At 41.4% G+C, this 14,308-nt stretch overlaps 1 protein-coding gene across 1 annotated transcript in view; it reads left to right on the top strand.

Moving 5' to 3' along the window:
* LOC119493886 (glutamate receptor-interacting protein 2-like) overlaps window positions 1-14,308 on the top strand; it is a 288,128-nt gene that overhangs the window by 241,425 nt on the left and 32,395 nt on the right. The window contains 3 exon segments of the mRNA XM_037779408.1: window positions 1,492-1,647; window positions 2,090-2,242; window positions 3,339-3,525. Of these exon segments, the coding sequence (XP_037635336.1) occupies window positions 1,492-1,647; window positions 2,090-2,242; window positions 3,339-3,525 (496 nt within the window).

Raw genomic sequence — 14,308 nt, 5'->3', positions numbered from 1 at the left:
TGTGGTGTATAGGGAGAAGAGCAGAGGGCCAAGAACAGAGCCCTGAGGTACGCCGTATTTCAGATAGATAAGATTGTAACCATGCGAGAGCAAGCCCAGAGATGCCACATTTGTGGCGTATATATTAGTGCTGATGTGGTCCAGTGCATCCCACACACATTGTTTATCGTTACTGATTATTGGAGAGAAATAGGCTGTTTTTGGCAGCGGACAGAGCACGCTTGTAAATTAAGACACACTCATGCCATGATAAGAAGTTTACTTCCAGTTTTGATTTGCGTTCTGATCTCCTGCAGGCCTGTTTAAGAGCACGTGTTTCATCATTACACCACGGTGTAGACCTCTGTGACCGTCTGGTTTTAGTAGTAAGAGGTGCGAATGAATCCAGAAGATTAGAAAGGGCTGTGTTTCAGTCACTAGTACAGTTCTCGACAGGTCCTGTCGCTGTAGTGAAAGGAGCCAGAACCACAGGTAACAGGGAGAGACAGTCACGGCAGTAACATCTATTCCAGGTGACAGTATCAGATCAAGGGTGTTACCACTGGAATGAGTGGGTTCATGTACAGACTGAGTGAAACCAAAAGTATCGAGGAGGCCCAAAAAGGCTTTACATAGAGGATCATCAGCCTTGTTCAGGTGAATATTGAAATCACCAATAATTATGACCTCATCGGAATGAGTAATAATATCTGAGATAAATTCTTCTAAAAATTGTGAATAGGGGCCAGGCGGTCTGTGTAGTACCACATGATGGAGCCTGCTGCCCTGGACAAGGCAATTCATGGCTAATGGAACTATAACCTTTCACAGTATGTTTTCAGTTCATGAAAGTTAATTATAACCTTTTTTCTTTGCCTGAAAATGCCTTTTTCCGCGTTCGGTTGTACTTTGCTCCACCCTCTCTTGTCACTTTTGGTTGCAAAAAAACCAAGTCGGCGACGGACAAATACTAAGATGCGAGATCGAGGTTTCAAAACGGCAGTCCACAAACCAACGGATGATGTCACGGTGACTACGTCCACTTCTTATATGCAGTGTATGGAGTAAAGCTCATAAATGAACATGTTATGATTAACACAGGTTTCAAACTATTCCACTGATCAGAAGTTTGTGGCAGCAAGGTCACCACATAGCAATGTGCCAAAGATGAAGGAGAACATGGATGTAAACAATGTGGGATTTAAAATATTCATATTTCAAAATGTGGCTCTGTAGGTGCTTTATCAGGTAGGGAATGCATTCAACATGTTTGGTAGACATCAAGGATTCACGCCATGTTTTGGCGCAAAAAATAAATTTTCTTTTCTACAAACAAAAAAACACAGAGCACCTTTAAAGTTGAAATAACCGTTGCTGTTAGACATGCTAAGGTCAAATCTAGACCTGTTAACACACCCCAAGGATTACGGTAAGATTCTACACAATTAATGTCAAAAGTCAAAGTCAAAACATTGTCCCCACAAGTAACAAAATCATTTTTGTGTGTTCCAGTGAAGGTTCAGAAGTCAGACCACCCCCACTCCTGGGACCCCTGTGTGAACTACTGTCACCCTTCAAACTCCACCCTCTGCAACACGAGCGCCACCCTCAACAAGTCGTGGACCGCAGCAAATAATAACACCATCAACAGCCTTGACTACTGCAAGTGTAAGAACACAGACACAATGACATCACAAACTTGTCCGTCATACTTCAGACTGTGAATCTTGCAGCAGGATGTCTTAAAAACATATATAATAATAGAGATGGATTGACAATGTGACAAGTTCTTACATTCTGATGCTACTTTGGGAAACAGGGGACTTCCGGCAAATGTTGGTTCTCATCTAAAGACACATACTTACACCATGCCAAAGGTGAAGATGATCCGCCTTGCCAGTTTTACCAAGACTAGACTATACCAGGTATAGGTTAGTGGTAGACTCACATCCCTAATGGCCGCTGAACAATACTGTATTAACTGCTTTACATGATATTGAAATAATGGGCTGAAATCCTTCAGGCGGTTTCAGCACACTGAACAGGTAGAAGGACAACTCATTTGCTATTTCAGGTAGAGCCATGTTCTTTTCTCTCTCCCTTCTTGCAGCTCTGGTATCTGCCAGTTTCTCTCCCGGCTCTACGACTACATCGGGCCCCAGTAGCCAGAGCTCCAACACCCTGCCCAGGCCTACGGTTCCCATGAGTCCACGGAACTCGCTGCTCAAACGACGGCAGAGAAAGAAAGAGCACAAAAGCTCCCGTAAGCTCCACACTCTTAGAATTAAAGGGGCTAACTGGAACCATATAGGGTTCTCTGGCTTGTCCTTTCAGGAGAACCTGTTTAGGTTCCTGATTGAACGTTTTATAAAGGTTCCACCTGGAACCCTTTCAGAGGGTTCTACCTAGAACCATATGTGAAAGGTTCCACCCAGAACCCCCTATAAGAAGTTCGAATGACAATCCTTTTATGGTGTAATGATACTAACCAGAACCCTCTCTGGATGTTCTATCCAGAACCTTTTGACCTTCTAAGAGAGATACAAGAGAACCCACCCAGAGGTGCTCTACCAAGAACTCTTTTATATTCCAAGGGTTTCATCTAAAACCCACCCAGGGGGTCACAGTCATCATTTTTTGGGGGGTGGAGATTTAGGGGACTACCCATAGAACCTTCAATACCCTAACTGTAGTTTTACTTTAAGCCTTAGGCTTTAAAAGGCTCCTCAAAGGGCTGGGCTGATGTGGTCCAGTGCATCCCACAACACTCATGTTTACCCATCATGTTTTTTTGGGGCGGAGATTTCATGAAACTAGTTCTACTGCAGCCTTTACTATTTCAGTGGTGCAGTGGATTTCAATTCCGCCAGTTCTAAAGTATAATTAAGATGACTCCTTGTTGTCTAAACCAAGGGTCCAGAGAGAAGGCTTGAACTATAATTTCAGAAGCAAGGCTGACGTGGCGCATCAAGTACAACCCATAATAATCATGGTTCATAATCCCAGTTTTTGGGGGTTGGAAGGACCCATGCTTTCAGCAATCCTTGAAGAACTCTTTCTTCCAAAAAGGGTTCTTTGGATAAAACCGCTTCTTAATGGAACACATAGTGTTACAAAGAACCCTTGAAGAGCCCTTTCTTCAAAAAGGGTTCTTTGGATAAAACCGCTTCTTACTGGAACACATAGTGTTACAAAGAACCCTTGAAGAACCCTTTCTCCAGAAAGGGTTCTTCAGAAGCAGATGGTTCTGGGGAGAACCTCAGCCCTTCAGGCAGAACCCTAACCCAATCCTTAATTGTAACAGTGCACATGTCTCTCTGCCGGTACTATGGTGTCATTTGATGTCTGTGTGTGTTTAGTGTCCCTGGCGTCCAGTTCAGTGGGACCGGGTGGTCAGGTGGTTCACGTAGAGACCAGTGAGATCGTCCTAACAGGTGACCCACTCAACGGCTTCGGTGTCCAGCTGCAGGGAGGAATATTCGCCACTGAAACACTGTCCGCACCCCCGCTTATCCGGTTCATAGAGCCCGACAGCTCGGCAGAGAGGTGAGCACACATACACACATTAACACGTGAAAAAATGTGCATGTGCCATCTTTATGTTCTTTACCTGTGTGACTGCTCTGTGATGTATATCCTCTTCTACACACTAATGGGTTTGAAGTTAGACTGACAACATCAAACATCACTTCACTTCCTCAATAACAAACTGCCTGCTTTACTTGATCAAGATCAAGATCTACCACACTTAAAGGAATAGTGTGTAGCAGTTAGGGGATCTATTGGCAGAAATGGAATATAATATTAATAAGTAGGTTTTCATCAGTGTATAATCACCTGAAAATAATAATTGTTGTGTTTTCATCAGCTTAGAATGAGCCGTTTGTATCTACATAGGAAGCGGGTCCTCTCTTCACAGAGCCGCCACCATGTTTCTACAGTAGCCCAGAATGAACTAACACAACACTGATCCTAGATCGGGCCATTCACGTTTTTCACGTTTTCCCGTCGGCCACTGTAGTTCTCCTACAGACTTGGCACACGGGAGAAGTTTCAGTTGGTAACAATATGCAACCTCACCGCTAGATGCCGCCAAATCGTACACACAGATATATATAAGGTTAAAATTGTAAAAGTTATAACTGAAGAGTTACTATACTACGACGGAGTATCAGGGCCACTTTGAGGGGGAAAAAAACATCTGAGATTTTGAGAATACAGTCATAATATAACGAGAAAAAAAGTTGTAATTTAATAAGAATAAAGTCAATATTTCAAGAAAAAAAAGTCGTAATATTACGAGAATAAAGTCATAACTTTACGAGAAAAAAAGTAATTCCACCTCCACAAATGAGTCAGTTTCCCCAGCAGGTCCGTGTGCTTCTTTCTTCGGAATAAATGCAGTTTCTTGCACAATCTTTTCAAGGTCCTGATACAGTACCATATATACAGATACATAATGTGGTGCTGATGTGCCAAAAGATGAAGTATTTTATTATTTGTGAAATGTAAACTAAAGTATAACTTCACAAGATAATCCACGCTCCTCATTTTCACACACGCTGCTCTATTTCCCCTCTAAAATAACACCTACAATTACTACTTGATATTATTATGACTTTATTCTCATAATATTACAACTTTTTTATCTTAAACTTATGACTAAATTCTCATAATACTATGATTTTTTTTCTCGTAAACTTCAGACATTATTCTCATAATAGTACGACTTTTTTTCTCATAAACCTCTGACTTTATTCTTGAATTCCTAGATAGATTTTTTTTTCCTCAATGTGGCCCTAATACTCCATCGTACTATACTGTATTATACTGTACGTGTTTTTAATATATTGTTGGATTCAAATTCAATAGTACGCATCATATTTTATCAGGCAATTTTTTTCATTTTAAATGTTCTTTATACAGCAAAGTTAACTTTCGACACTCAGATACATTCTCTAAAGTAAAAGTATAAAGACTTACAAAATGGAAAGACTGAAACTGAAAGCAGGTCTGAAACAATGTGTTCTTAGTTGAGATTACGAATATGTCAAAATCACCGATGTACATAGCCTGCTTGAATACATGTACGTAGTTACTTTTTTACCAATGAATGTCCTGTAGTGTACTACATGGTGCTACAGTGTAGAAACATTTGGAAGGGTTGTAACAGAATGTTTGTATTGTGGGATTAAGCAAACTGTCAAAGTACAGCGAAACTAGCTTTGTGTGTGCAGACATGTGTTAACTATAATGCTGCATTAGCAGCTTTACTTAGCTGTCCTGTGTGTATGTCAGTGTTAGTGCTTGTGGGTGTGTAAGACTGATGTTGCCGTTGTATTAACAGCTCTGCTTGGCTCTGTGTGATGTGTGGGTGTATGAACATTTTTAAGCGTATCCTTGGTGGGTGGGGTTTACCAAATATTGACTTGCAAGTGTGTGTGTGTGTGTGTGTGTGAGTGTGTGTTCACAATCCATCTTTTGTTGCATTTTAATTCATGCATATGTGTTCACAACTTCATTTAAGTCTCTCTTTGTGAATTGTGTCTGCACTGTGTGTGTGTGTGTGTGTGTGTGTGTGTAGTGATTGATGTTCCCGTCGTATTAACAGCTTCTCTAAGTGCTGGGTGTGTTTCTGCACCCTGAGGCCACACTCCTTTCTCCATTAGTGCCCACGCTAACAACTCTAATTAGTTAGCTTCCCCTCGCCCGTGCTGGAGGAATCGATAAGTACTTTCCTTCCTGCTTGACAGAATGAATCCAAATAAATCCTTTCACACCACCCTGAATTACACTTACCACAATTTATCATGTTTAAAAAAACACAATTCGTGTCCAGCGGTAACCAGTGAAGGCGTCTTCCTTTAAGATTTTAACCTGTAATTATTCCGCGTTAGTGCTTAGTGAAGTTTTTCCATAAATGTCATTTAGTATTTACATTTTTAAATTTGTTCCCGGGTGATGGTTTCATCCTTTTCAAGCCGTTGTAGACACTCCTTCTTCTTAGAACTACTGAAGCTACCCTTCGTGGACACACAGCGGACTATCATGCCAAAGTCTCCACTCTTCTCAGTGACACCAACACATACGAGTCACTGAAGAAAGACCCCACCAGTAGTTATAAGAAGAAGGCCATAGAGTGTCTACAACGGCTTAAAAAGGATGAAACCATCACCCGGGAAGCCATCCCATGCATGTATGGGCTCCCCAAGATTCATAAGGAAGGAGCTCCCCTTAGACCTATCATAGGCAGCATCAACTCAGTGACATACAATATTGCCAAACATGTAGCTACCATCCTAGCTTCTTTGGTTGGCAACACTCCTCACCACATCCAAAACTCCATGGTATTCACTAACAAGGTTCGAGGTCTACAATTAGACACACAGGAGACCATGGTGTCCTGTGACGTCACATCACTTTTCACATGCATCCCCACCAGGGACGCAGTAGAAACTGTGAAGAAATGCCTGCTGCAGGATAACATTTTAAACAGCCGAACCAACCTCAGCCCTGACCAGATCTGCCAACTTCTGGACCTTTGTCTGAACATCACATATTTCCAGTACAATCGGGGGTTCTACAGGCAGAAACATGGCTGTGCTATGTTTCACCTATAGTGGCCAACTTTTACATGGAAGAGATGGAAAACAGAGCAATGAACTCCTTCAGGGGAACAACACCGAGGAACTGGTTCAGATATGTGGATGACACATGGGTCACCATCAAAACGCAGGAAGTGGAAGTGTTCACGGAACATATCAACTCTGTGGACAGCAACATCAAGTTCACACGGGAGGACGTCAAAGACAACAGCTTGGCCTTCCTGGACTGTGAAGTTCATTTTGAGGAAAACAGAAGCCTCCACATAGGAGTTTACAGGAAACCCACACACACGGACCAGTACTTACTCTTCGACTCCCATCATCCACTGGAACACAAGCCTGGAGTTATCAGAACCCTACACCATCGGGCAGATAACATACCAACAAGTGCACAGGCTCAAGAAAAGGAGCAAAAACACCTGAAAAGTGCACTTAAAGCTTGTGGATATCCAAACTGGACCTTTGTGAAAACAGCCACAAAATCCAGAAAGAACACCAGTACCACGGGTGATGAAGAAAAGGAGGACAGACGCAACAACATTGTCATCCTCTCCGTGTCTGGAGTGTCTGAGAAACTCGGGAGTATTTTTAACAAACACCACATCCCTGTGTGTTTCAAGCCCAGCAACAACCTCAGACAGAAACTGGTCCACCCTAAAGACCGCACCCCCAAACACAAGCAGAGTAACCTGGTGTATGCAATCCAATGCAGTGAGGAGTGAAACCAAACAACCACTAAACACAGACGGGCCAACTCCTCAGGTTTAGATTCAGCAGTCTATCCACATCTGAAAGACAAGGGACACTCTTTTGAGGACAATAACGTGCATTTTTTGGACAGGGAGGACAGGTGGTATGAAAGAGGCGTGAAAGAGGCCATCTATGCCAAAGTAGAGAAGCCATCACTCAACAGAGGACGAGGCCTAAGGCATCACCTATCGTCCACCTACAATGCTGTCCTGGCATCCCAGTCCAGGAGATTAAACAACCATTCACACCTGACCTCATCGGACAGTCATTCACACCTGGTATCAGCTGACTCTAACGGCCCATAACTACAGTGGTCACACCTCTAGAGGAGCACCATTGTACTGAGTGGTTTCTATATTCCTGCTAACAACCCCACAGAGGTTAAACTCCTGGGTTCCCCTACCATTCAGCCAGAACTGAAGCTTCTTGGATGAGAAGTGAAACGTTTTCAAGAATCTAAACCAAGTCCAGTTACAGCTGATTTAACCCTTCCTCGGATCATTTGCATTGTATTTCTAACTGCCAGTAGTTGCTGTGTACACCAAAAACCACCAGGTGGCAGCTGTGAGGCATCTGCAAGCAAGGTGGAGCTCATCGTAACCAGGCGGCTTCCTCCGGTTCTGAAAAGTGAAGCCAATGCGGAAGTGCCTTAAATTTGCATTCTTTCTAACAGCCAGCAGGGGGGGGACTCCTCTGGTTGCTAAAAGAAGTCTGATTGTATAGAAGTCTATGAGAAAATGAGCCTACTTCTCACTTGATTTATTACCTCAGTAAACATTGTAAACATGAGTTTATGGTCTCAATCTCTAGTTTCAAGTCTTCTTCAATACAGCATGATGTTCATTTAGTAAATTATGGTCCCATTTAGAGTCAAATAGACCATAAAGCAGTGGATGCTTTAGGGCATGGGCACCTTGTGATTGACAGGTCGCTACCACGGCGTTGTTCGGTCTGAGAGTTGTCCATCCGTGAGAGTTAATTGTAACATTTTGGTCGCCTGAAAATGTCTTATTCAGAGTTTGGTTGTACTTAGCTCCACCCTTTCGTGTAACTTCTGGTTGCAAAAAAACAACATGGTGACGGCCAAAAACCAAGATGGTAACGGCAGTCCACAAACCAATAGGAGACGTCACAGTGACTACGTCCACGTATTATATACAGTCTGACATTCTGTGTTTAAAGAAGTAAATGTTGAGTTAACGTTTGTTCTGTAAACTTGTTACTTTTGTTAAGTTAATGTTACGTGAGAAAGTCCACTGAGGGCGGTTGTTATTTATTTACGCAAGTTACATTGTTACTTTTGTAACATTACATTGTTAAATTACTATTTGAACACAAACTGTGATCTTTTTTCAAACCATAACCAAGTAGTTTCGTTGTTAATGTTTTTTTGTCTGGCAACTGGGTTGTTGCAAGACAGAGATGAATTAAAAGCAAAAGGAAGGAATAATGAGAAAGGGAATTTAGATGAGAGGATAAGAGGAATGAGAGTGAGACAGGTAAAAAGGGAGGGAGTTTAATACTCAGTAGATCATAATGAAGATGTCTGACTGTGTATTAATACAGGGCACCCACTCATGGCTTAATGGAGGATGTATCAACTGTGTCTATGTGTGTCTGGAACATACAGGCAGGTGAAAATAGGTGAGTGCCCTGCAAATCTAAAGAGCAGTAAGGCGAGGCAGCTGAAGTGAGACAAATCACTTCATCTTCATTTTCTTCTGTCAGAAGTCTCCTCGGGCCAAAAAGGGATAACTGCTGTAATAATTTAGTAGCATTGAATAATATGGCTCTTATTTTAGTTCAGTGCACTAATTCTAAACCCCACAGTCATGACTTTTGACCCCTAAAACATACAAAAAAAAGTTATTGCAGTTAGAATCTCCACTTTTTCCCGATAATTAGTTTGATCACTGAAGGTTCTCTACATAGCTGTGCTCACTGGGCGCTGAGGACAGTGACGAGGGAAGCTGTAACATAGGTTCACATCACTGTGTGCAGGCCCGTCTGACTGACGTGCTATAATCTTCCTGGTGATGGCAGTTCTGACACAGACAATGAGCTTTTCATCCATCGAGGGGTGCTTTCAGGTCATCAGAAAGCAAGGTCAAAGTTGAAAGGCATAAAATCCAAGGTAACCCTGCTGCATGTTCTGTACTCTTTGGGCGGATCTCAAGTCTCTTATGTGTCCGTTTCCTCGCTCCTCAATCCTCGCTTGAACCGGAAGTTGTTCTAGTGGTCTGCACGGAGGAGCGAGGAGGGATCTCTGAGCGAGGATACACGCGAGCAGCAAACAACAATAAAACAATAATAATGAATAGATAATATAAATATGTTGATCCAGTAGAGATGGTTCCTGGTCCTCTAAGCAGGACTCAGTCCACAGTAGAAATACAGACTGCAGCTGTTATTCATGTGCAGGTGTTTGTTCAACAGGTAACAGACTACAGAGAGGAAACACTGCTGCTCTGATAACTCTGTTTCTTTATTAGTATTATATCAGTTCAGACATAAACTCCATCTAAAGTCTCTACAGCTGTTAAAGCCGACTGACAGCTGATCCAGCTGTGATCAGCTGCTGCTGTCATCAGAAACGGACTTCGCTTCACGTGACGCTTCAGAGGAAACGACGTCTCATTTCTCTTAAAACATATTTCCTTGTTTCCTCTGTCCTCGCATGGTTTCCTTGGAAGATGCAAGTGAGGGAAACGTGGATGCAATTAAGAGCTTTGAGATGCACCCATAGAAACAGACAACCGTTGATGCTTACAGTCACACTTACGGGACATTTAGAGTCAACAATGAACTTAACCTGCATGTCTTTGGACTGTGAGAGGAACCCGGAGAACCCGGAGAAAACCCACGCTAACACGGGGAGAACATGCAAACGCCAAACCGGGTTTGAACCTGTGACTCTCTTGCTGTGTGGCGTTGGTGCTAACCACTGCACCACCGTGAAGCCCCAGTTTGTAACATTCATAACAGCTTTTAGGCATTATTAGTTCTAGTCACAGGCTTGCGGCTGGTTCTGCTCTCTTTTTGAGTGCATTTAAAATGGTGTCATGTTATTTGTGAGTATTTTTGTTTTATCAAATTGTTGATGATGTAAGCAGAATATAGTATGATATAGTGCTGCAAAGTTTGAAACAGAGTTAGTTGTGGGCGAGCAAAAATGTTAGCTGATAATTAGCATCGCTTGCAAAATGACTTGCAGTTGTCATTATTGTAAATCAGTTTAATGTGGACGTCTGTTAGCAATTCATGCTATTACTGCAGTTTGTCTAGTTGTGAACTTCATTTAAAGATATAAGACACAGGAACTTCCTAAAAAACAATGTATAGACTGATACAACAATAATCCTTCTATCACTATATCCCACTAGAAGTGTGTGGTGGTGTTTCTGCAGAGACCCTGAGCTCTGCCTGGATTTTCTCTTTTCTTCTTATTGTGATGTGTTCGGGACTCTTCTGGCCGTCTACAAACAGCCTTTTGCCAACACAAATTCCCTCTTAGTCCTATCAGATACAAAGTGGCCGTATTTGACGGAAGACAACGGGTTTATTACATCGCTGTGAGTTTTCCTCGCTTCTCTCACTCTCCTCTTCTGTGTGCCATCGGTGTGTCAGTTTGAGTGAGGCACACACACCGAGCAGAGAGAGAACAAGAGGAAGTCTGCCCTTTGGTTGCATTCTTTCAAAGTCCGGCAACTTGGCACTTTCCCACAGGGTTGTGCAGACGGTTGTGGAGTTAGTCGTGTATAAATAGCTTTTAGATGTGTTATGGATGAATGGATTACACTTCATTATGCCCATTGACAAGTATGCGGCGCATATTACAACTTCAACCTTCTTTCAGCTGCGTCCCCGTCTCCAGCGGTGTGAAACGGACTCAAGACCAAGTAAAAAAAATAAATATAAAAACATAATTCAAAGCGGTAAACACCCACAGCATACAGCCAGCTGTCCTTCCTGCATCTGACAGTTTAAACTGTGTTGTTTTTAGTCTGGATTATGACTGTAACTTCTTCATATGTGTGTAATATTACCATACGATCGACGCACTCTGCTGTGATTGGTCGGTAGGCGGTGCTTTTATACGAGTTGATCTCTTATGTGGAACATAACCTGCTCCGGAGCAGGCATAGTGACTGCGTGATTCACTCGTCGGGTGTTCACACCAGCTGCGTTTCAGCTGCGTTTCAGCTGCGTATCTGCTGCGTTTCTGCCGCTGCAGCTGCTGCTGTCAGCTCTTTCTTTCTACATAGAGTTTGTCTTTTAATGGCCATTTCATTTCATTATAAATATTATTTATATTTATTTTAGACCGAGAAAGGTTAAGAAACGTGTGGTTATTTGTAAATAATAGTAATAATCCACAATTAAAACCCGTACTATATTCATTCATGGAGCTCTCCACGTCACTGCATGTTCTAGGACACTGTCTGGCACATATTTCAGAATAAAAGCCTTGTGTTAAGAAATGAATGAATTCTGTCCACAGAAAAAACACTTGAGGGCTTTTATTTCTAAATGAATTCTGCCTGGGCAGAATCGATCGCCGTGCAATGCATGCTGGTTAGATTTGGGTAATAATGCCCTGGTTCTTGCAGTCGGTGGAGAGCAACTGCGGCGCCTGGCTCTAAAAACTGCGGCTGCCTTGATCTCGTGAGGTGATCATTGCCCACGTGTGCATGACGTCAGAGCGAGTCGGCATCAAGTCGGACACAGATCTAACCGGCGTGCATTGCGTGGCGATTGCCGGTGATCGATTCTGCACAGGCCTGGCTTATCCCGAATGAGCCTATTGGCTCGACTTCCGCCTGAAAAAGTAACATCTGTTAACAAACATATCATGTATGGTTGATAATAACAATAATTATAATTATAATAAGGAAGGTTATCTATATAGCACTAATCAAAATGAGTGCTCATTACAAAGTGCTTTACAAGGTGGACATAAAAATAATAAAAGTTATAATCCAATGCCAGATACACGCACATTTCCACATATCAGAATCAGAATCAGAATCAGAATGGTGTTTATTGTCAGGTGTAAGAGGTATACACTAGGAATTTGCTTTGGTTTTGTTGGTACAAGTTAAACAGTATAATAATTAAAGAATAGATAAAAACGATAGAATAAAATAAGAATAAAAAAATTGAATTTCTACCAATACAATATACAAAATAAGCTATAAACATGATATAAACAGATATGTTTACAAACAAATATAAATAAATACCAACGTGGTCTGAAAACTACAAGTAGCCTACAGATGGGATGTAACAGGAAGTCACTTTTCCTCTCACTTCCTGTGAATTCTTTTAAGGCAGCTTGAAACGGCTGGAAACTGTCGAAAGATGACCTGCCTCCCATTTCCACTATACTCCTTCCGTTTCAACTAAACTCTCTCTCACATATACATACATTCTTCTCTTACATACATATATTTTTTTCAGACATGCATACAATTTCTTCTTACATACACAAATAAATGTTCTTCTTACATACACATATTATTTATAATATTAAATGTATTTGATGTATGAATGTGTGCATTAAATATATGAATATGAGAGTACATGTGTTAATGTGTAAGTGAAAATACATAAATATGAAAATTCATGAATGTTTGAGTGAATATATATCAAAATTAGCATAAAATGTATGAACGTGTAAATTAAAATATATAAATATGAGAATAAAAATATGTGGGTGTGCGAGTGAAAATATATGTATGTGAAAGGAGAATGTATGTGCGTGAGTAAGTGCCAGAATGAATTCTGTCTTGTACGGCCCCTCATAAAGAATAGTATTATGTCCTTTGTTTGTCTGGTGATTCTTTTCTGGTATTATTTGAAATTCAGTAAAATTTCTAAATAATGTGTGAGGGGCTTCCAAAATTGCTTGAATGCACAGAATGACTCCTTCGTAATATACCTCGTAATAAGGTATTTACATAATTAATGACTTTAATAGTCAGCGATAATGTGCTTTACTTTCACAGCAGAACTGATTTATGTAGTGAGGAGCCAGCTTTGGGAGTGTCTAAATGGTAGAGGTTTTGGAAACAGAATTTTTTAATATCCAACAACATTGAAAGCTACAGTAGCTAAAAATAATGTGCTATGTAACACAGCAGGGAGTCTAAAGTTTCTTCTGGCATCATCAATATCAAAACATTCCAGTTTGGGGATACTGACGATTAGTACACCTACGTACTTGAGTTTTTCTTTCCTCTTTGGGAGCATTTTAACCCGGTTGGTAATCATACCTAAATATGCACAGGAAATAGCAACACAAATGTGTTTTATTTCAGGATGTTTTTGGAAACCTTCATCTTGCTCTGCTTTGAGGAACTGAAGACTGAAATGACTGGAGAACCTCAGAGGGTTTCGTATTGAACCTCGACTGTAGCACTTTGGACTAATCCTCTACCTTTCCCAGGGTCTATTTGATAGAATTCTTCAGGGATATCATCCCCACCGAGAGAAAAAAAGCCTAAGGTGTTTTAAATGATGAACCCAAATTTTAGGCCCAAAACCAATCACAGTCCAACCAGAAACAAAAAGTGTTTCCTTTTAGAAGGCCAAAATGAAACCAGAACTTTGAGGTTCCGTTCCATAAGTAAGGAAAACCTTGTTCAAAATCACTTTGACATTTATACCACAAATTACCAAAAATGTACCCTGGCTCGCTCCGTAGGTATGGAGGCGAAATGTGGGGAAAGAGTTGTTCTGCCGCTGAGCCGGCAGCGGAGGTACACTATAAGAAATAAGGGTTCCAAAAGGGTTCTTCCCAAGGGAATGGAATTCTACTCAGAACCATTTGCTTCTGAAGAACACTTTTTGAGGGATGGATTTTTCGAGGGTTCTTAGTAAGATTAAGGGTTCCATTAAAAACCCATTTCCTCCAAAGAACCCTTTGTGGAAAAAAGAGCTCTTCACAGACTGTTGAAAGCATGGGTGTTAAA

Source organism: Sebastes umbrosus, chromosome 1, assembly GCF_015220745.1.
Source record: "Sebastes umbrosus isolate fSebUmb1 chromosome 1, fSebUmb1.pri, whole genome shotgun sequence".
NCBI lineage: Eukaryota > Metazoa > Chordata > Actinopteri > Perciformes > Sebastidae > Sebastes > Sebastes umbrosus.
The sequence above is the reverse complement of the archived record's forward strand: the minus strand, read 5'-3'. Positions and strand labels throughout refer to the sequence as shown.